The 6,229-nt window shown below is 41.5% G+C and overlaps 1 protein-coding gene across 1 annotated transcript in view; it reads right to left on the bottom strand.

Annotated features, from left to right (window-relative positions):
- Nucleotides 1–4,356: 4,356 nt before the first annotated feature.
- The window catches only part of MAP1LC3B (microtubule associated protein 1 light chain 3 beta), a 13,774-nt gene continuing 11,901 nt past the window's right edge, over nt 4,357–6,229 (bottom strand). The window contains exon 4 of the mRNA XM_015822014.1: nt 4,357–4,535. Coding sequence (XP_015677500.1) covers nt 4,361–4,535 — 175 coding nt within the window. The 3' untranslated portion in view covers nt 4,357–4,360. The remainder of the gene's footprint in view (nt 4,536–6,229) is intronic.

Here is a 6,229-nt window from a genome sequence, read left to right as displayed (position 1 = left end):
TTAGGAAACTTCAGATTGGAACATAGGGAGTCTATCTGTTGAGCTTAATTAATGTTATTTTTTTAATCCAAAGGTGCTCTACTTCAACCCTAGGAAGGAACTGAAACTTTGGGGGTCGTTGGGGGGGGGCTTCGAAGCCCTTTTTTTTTTTTCCTGAAATTGCCAAAACGATAACAGATGTTGGATCTCCCGAAGATAGGCGAGACTGGCCAACTGTCTTTTCTGTTGTATAGAAACTGCTGCACTTTTGCCGAAGAATGTTGCCATAATTTCACCTTCCATGCTGAAAAATTAAACTCCTGGGCAGCTACGTTATAATCTGGCGTTGGAGTGAGAGCTGAAGGCCAGTGGGGCAGCCGCTGCCATTCGCCTGCTGGACTCAACCTCGGAAGCTAGAGAAACATATCTCCTTTTTTTTTCCTCTCAAAATAAATCAGGCACTACACTCTGGGATTTTAAAGGGTTGCACTACAGAAGAATGTATAATTCTGTTCTGACTATCTGCACTTCTAGCAAACTGAGGTCAGGGGAAGAGATGTTGGGAACAGGCACCAGCAGGCTACGTGGGTCTTCTAATAAAGGAAAAAAACTTAACCCTCTTTTTCTTCCCAAAGAACAGAGGTGAATGCTTCATTCTGGAAACAGTTACACCACGTTGGTCAGCAACTACTCTTAACGTAAGACTAAGTTACCAGCGGTGGATTAAACTTAGTCTCCAAGGGTCTAGTGCCAGAGACTCGGTGGTGTGTTTTTTTTTTTAAAAAAAAATCTCTTCTATGACTTAAGGAAGTGTTAACAGTTCAGCGGTTTCTGCCATAGGAAATGGTGTTCTGCATCTGTAATAAATTTTAAAATTCAGACTCTTCCAGGAATTTGTTGGGTTTAGAAGGCACAGCGTCAAATACAGTACAGTAGCATACCGTTTCATTACTTAGGAAGGTTTATAGTTTGCCTGTTTCATTTGATATGAGCTATAAAAAATTTAGCTTTGGTAGCTATGTAGCAGCCAGTAGCGCTTATCCAAAGGGTTGAAACAATGTGGATTTACCTGTCAAAGGGAGGCAACGGTTTTTAAAAATTTATTTTCCCTGCTGCACATCTTGCTTCATCATCTGGGCTGCCTCAATTCATAGTCATGTAGGACGGGATTGGCTGGCTCTCCCCATTTTTTTAATGGGCTGTTTTGTAGTAGAAGAGAGCTCCCCTCTGAACAGTAGGAGCGGCAGTGCCAATAATTTCCCTCTGCTTTCCGCAAAGCAGTGGCGAGTTCCATTCCTGAGCTGATCTGTTGCCTTGGACACTGATATTCTAGCAGGCCTGCATCTGACATCCGTTATTTCTATGCAATGGAGTATTCCGTTTCCATCTCCTCACTTCGGCTTCACCAAAACAGGGTTAGATGGGTGTGAGACAGACCTTACGTTAGTTGAACTTTGTTCGCTCCAAACTCGGGGGGTAATAATGTGGTTGCTGTTAAAATCAGTATGCCAAGATCATAATATGTAAAACCCATTTTAGTGCCCTGAATGATTGAGGCTGCTGTTATACATGGTTACTGTTAGGAAAATCAAAAAACTATATTCAAAGTGGATGGGAACTCAGCAATTTACGTGGCCTTAATAATCTTGCCATGAGTAGAAGCATCCTGCCGTGGTTATTACATCTTTCAGTTCATGTTTATTCTTAAAGATGAAAATACTTTTAGTAGTCTGAAATATACGCTAAGAGCCAAATGTCCATTAAAAAAAAAAAGGAAACCTACCATCCCACAAGTTTAGCAGAATAAAAATCTGATTGGTTTTCTTAATTGGGAAGCCTCTAGAAACTTGCCTGTTACATCTGTGCAATTAAAAAAAGTGATTTTTTTCCCCATGGGAAAAAAAACACTTGCTCAGCCCTCCAACTTTCAGAGAGAACCGCTTTGATGATAGCAGAGAAAATGCAGCGGAATCCCCAGAAGAAAACCTGATTGGACTTTGTTTTGCCTCTGAAAGTATTAGGTTTGCCTTATAGCTCTCCATTCATATTCTCCACTACTCAGAAGTGGTTGGCAATGTTTCACATAGGAAGAAATGCCCATGCAGGTCTCACGTGGAAGAACAATTAAACACTTTCTTAGAACATACTGTGTGCCTCAGTTTGGTTGCAACTTTGCACTGAAGGACTTGAAGGAATGTGACTCAATTCATGTTAAAAAACAAACAGCACATAATGCAGGATTGCCCAAAATCCTGGCCTAGAGGGGATGAAGCATTTCCTTGCTAAAAAAAAATCAGACTCTCTGCATTGAAGGAAGATTATTTTCACTGACTGTACTGTAGGATGCTTGCCAGGTATGGGAGTTAATTAACGAGAGCCTAATGGAGCACTACAAGACTAAGCTAGCATCCGATTAAGAGAGCAGCTTTCTAATTCTGTTAAAAATGATGCCTTCCATATTGTCCTGAAATAAACACTCTTAAGACACCTAAAGGAAACGCTCTCCCAGATACACTTCATTTTAAGGCTGAAATGACCCTAAAATGATTAGATTCCTTATGCTGGCCGAAGGTGCTCTTGTTGCAGACAAGTAGACACCCTCTTATTAACAGGCTCTACCTGGAAGCAGAAATTAAAGTTGGCAGCAATTCAGAAAGCTACCACTATCCACATCTTCCTTTGGAACTCTCTCCGTAAACTGAATTCTGTTAATAAACATTTATGTCCCCAAATGGCAGGTTAACATGTTTTCCAGTTATAACTTTCCGTTTGGAGCAAAAGGGATGCCTTTTGCCCGTTTCGAGCCATTTCTTTTACTCCTAGTATTACAAAATGTGCACGAAACTTTATATAAATATCAAAAGTTTTGTAAATATTTAATATTTACCTAATATGATTTTGAACTGTAAATGTCAAGTATTCTGGTATTGGGATTTTTATGTTTTATTATACTTTGTTAAAGGTAAAATTGTACATTTTTAGAATGTTTTTATCTGAGTAAATTTAATGTACTGAAAAATAAATAAATAAAAGACCGCAGTGTCTTTCCAGTTATCCTTGTTGATGGTTTGAAGTTGCACAGAAGACATTACATTTTTACAATGAGATCTCACAGTGACAATTTTGAAAGCAAACCCTGAATAGGTGAAATCCCAAACTACAAGCTGGCTAGCACGCCGAGTTCTTGCAGTGGATTGAGATTCAGCCTAGTTTCTCTTGCTGGAAGAGAGCTTTCTACAACACCATTCTACCTGCACATTCATAAATAACAGTAAATTTACATTTCTGAAGAATCCAAATGGATATCTGAAATACTTCTGCACAGGACTCACAACAAAATGAAAATTCAGTCAACATGCAGCAGATACAAAGTTGTAGCAATCGAATCCACACGCACTCTTGTCATTTTAGATACAGTCTAGACTTTAATAAAGTGAAATTATGTTCAGTGTGAAATTAAAAAGGAAGGAAGCCAAGGTTTTCAGTACGGATGCAACGCAGATTCAATCTTTGTTCCACCTGTTCCAGTTCAAGAACTAGGCGGGTGAAAAGATGAAGACACCCAAAGGTGATGGCTAAAAGGCTCGCCTTTGCCTGCACCTGATCTGACCGCTTGCTTGTTATTACCATTTGAAGGATAAAGGGAAGCCCTCCTTTTGGAGGGCGAGATGGGCGGATTTGATTAAAAGAAGAAAAAAAGATGCAGGACAGAATACAAATATATTGGAGCAACGTTCTTAACTATTAAGTACATAACCTAATTTTTAAAATACACACTTCCTAAACTAAAGCTATGCTTGGTATATAGTTATAATTAGCAATCTGGTGTTTTGCTGGTATTGTCTAAAGTAGCAATACCAGGGAATTAACTTTTTTTTCTCTCTCTCTCCCCCCCCCCCCCAATGCACTGATTTTCCAAACACCAAGAAAATGAAAGAGGCAGACTTTTAACTCTTGCCTTTGAGGAGAAGCAGTTTTTAAAAGCTGAAATATAAATTAACAGGATATATCACACAGATGTATTTCAGTTGGCTATTTAACATTTACCCCAGTTCCTATGACTTGAGTAATACCATTTTTATTATTACTATTATTATTGTCAACATGCATGTTAGGGTCTTGCTCCAATTCCAGAGGCTTTTAAAAAGCAAGTATGCCTGTGCAAATGTATAGCGGGTCTACAAAGCTGGGCTGCTTGTCCAATACTGGCACTCATCTGTTAAATATTTACAAACAAAAGGAAGGGACATTAACATCCCGCAAAGCACAACTACTCTGAGCAGATCAGTGGCGCGACATCCCTTTCTTTTTTCTGAGCAAAGGGGCGGGGGGGGGGATAAAAACTAGGCTAGGCCACAAGCCGGGGGGGGGGGCAAGAGGTTTACATGGAGGATTTCATGCCAAACGTTTCCTGAGAGGCGTACACCATGTACAAGAATCCATCTTCATCCTTTTCACTTTCGTACACCTCCGAAATGGGTGTGGAGACGCTCACCATGCTGTGTCCGTTCACCAGTAAGAAGAAAGCTTGATTGGAATTCAGCTGCAGCCGCCGTCTGGAAGGGAAAAGGAAGCCGCTCAGGAAAGGTGTGCCACAAACACCAGCACCAGCGCTCGGCTCAGCAGGCCGACTGCAGGACTCCTGGCCTCGGGAACTCCCAAAGGAATGAAAATCTCGTCCTCTTTTATCGCATCCAGAAATGATCCCCCCCAACTTAGCTGATCTTCCCAAGCATTTCTCAGCCTCTGCCTTCTGTGCAGACCTCCAGGGACTGGATACCTGCCACCGCAGCCAGGCTCACAAAGGCCGTTCATAGATTTTGAAGGGGCTGACAAAACGGAATCCTTTCCCCCCCCCCNCCCCCCCCCCTCCATCAATGCATTGAACGGACCCTGGGATTCTTTTCCAGGTCCCACCTAGTTTGCTCAGGTTGGAATAGACCCACCCTTCTCAATACCAACCAGCAGTGGTCTAGGGAGATGATGTTCAGTTCACGGTTGTCCCAAAAGTACTGATTCAGTCAGAACTGAAGCAGCTCCTTGGATGAGAAGCAAAAAGTTTTCAAGGAAAAACCAAGCAAGTCCAGTCGCCTTTTGGAAAAGCATCTTTGGGACAACCCAAAGCCCAACAGCACCTGCCCCTCTTCAGCTTTACCCCTGAGTAGGCTGCATTTTAAGATCTGGGTTTTGCCACAAGTCAGCTGAGCCTTGTGGAATCCTGGCTGAGTTATCCATTATAGTAGCTTGTCTCGGCTTAGGCGCTCCCCTAATATTGCAGAAGAACAATTCCTAGAGTTCTTAGCCAACAGAGTCCCAATAAAAACTGGTGGCCTCTTGTTTCTTAGGTATCACAAAAAGTGAATTTGCATGCAAATGATTACAGGTTAAATACCTGATTATCTTGATAAGCTCACTCATGTTGACATGATCTGGGACCAGAAACTTTGTTTTGTCCAGAACGGGAAGCTGCTTCTCTCCTTTATATCTTTCGATAATTACCTGGAAAAGATGCCAAGAGTAAAAGCAAACGTTGGAATGTGACAGACGTGCAGCTTTAAATTCACATTTTATGTCTGGATTGGCACAAAATGGAACTATGTTTTTCTAACCCATGCTTACTGGTATTACAAGCGCGGGGTTCATATTGTTACCTGTGATTTCTACTCAGCAGCATTTAAAACCAACACCTTGAACAACACAAAGGGTGTATTGATATTCGTGGATCTAGTTGCCTTTCTTTTAATTAAAACCCTGCTGAAGTGTGTCCAGAATTATCATGATAGGTTTAAAACAAGAGAAGATAGAGGCGATTGCAGGAGAAATCATGGAAGTAACAAAAATGAGGTTTTAAATAAAAGGCACTACAGATCATCATCATCAATCCAACATTTGCCCAGACATTATCTCTGCTCTTTTGAGGCCAACTGAGGAAATGATGCCGTTTGTAAATATGGCCCCAGAAGAAAAAATATTTAACCTAAAGAGTAACTGCATTAATTTTCTAAGGGAATTGATTAGCCAAGCACTAGCCAAGAACTAATGTTCTTCAAACAAAACGCAACCTAAGGGGATTTTTAATCAAATTTTTAGTCCGGGTTTTAGGGGGTTCCAGGGAGAGGGGTGGGCAAACTGAAATTAATTCTCCCAGGCCGGCTGAAGGCCTCGGCGAGGTGGGCGTAGGTCCTGGAATTGGGGAGGGGGGGAGGGTCTGCCTAATAGAGGGCAATTCCATTAAGACTGTGTATGGGAG

Source organism: Protobothrops mucrosquamatus, unplaced genomic scaffold (assembly GCF_001527695.2).
Source record: "Protobothrops mucrosquamatus isolate PMUCROS unplaced genomic scaffold, P.Mucros_1.0 scaffold1445, whole genome shotgun sequence".
Lineage (NCBI taxonomy): Eukaryota > Metazoa > Chordata > Lepidosauria > Squamata > Viperidae > Protobothrops > Protobothrops mucrosquamatus.
This window is presented reverse-complemented; position numbering and strand designations above follow the sequence as displayed.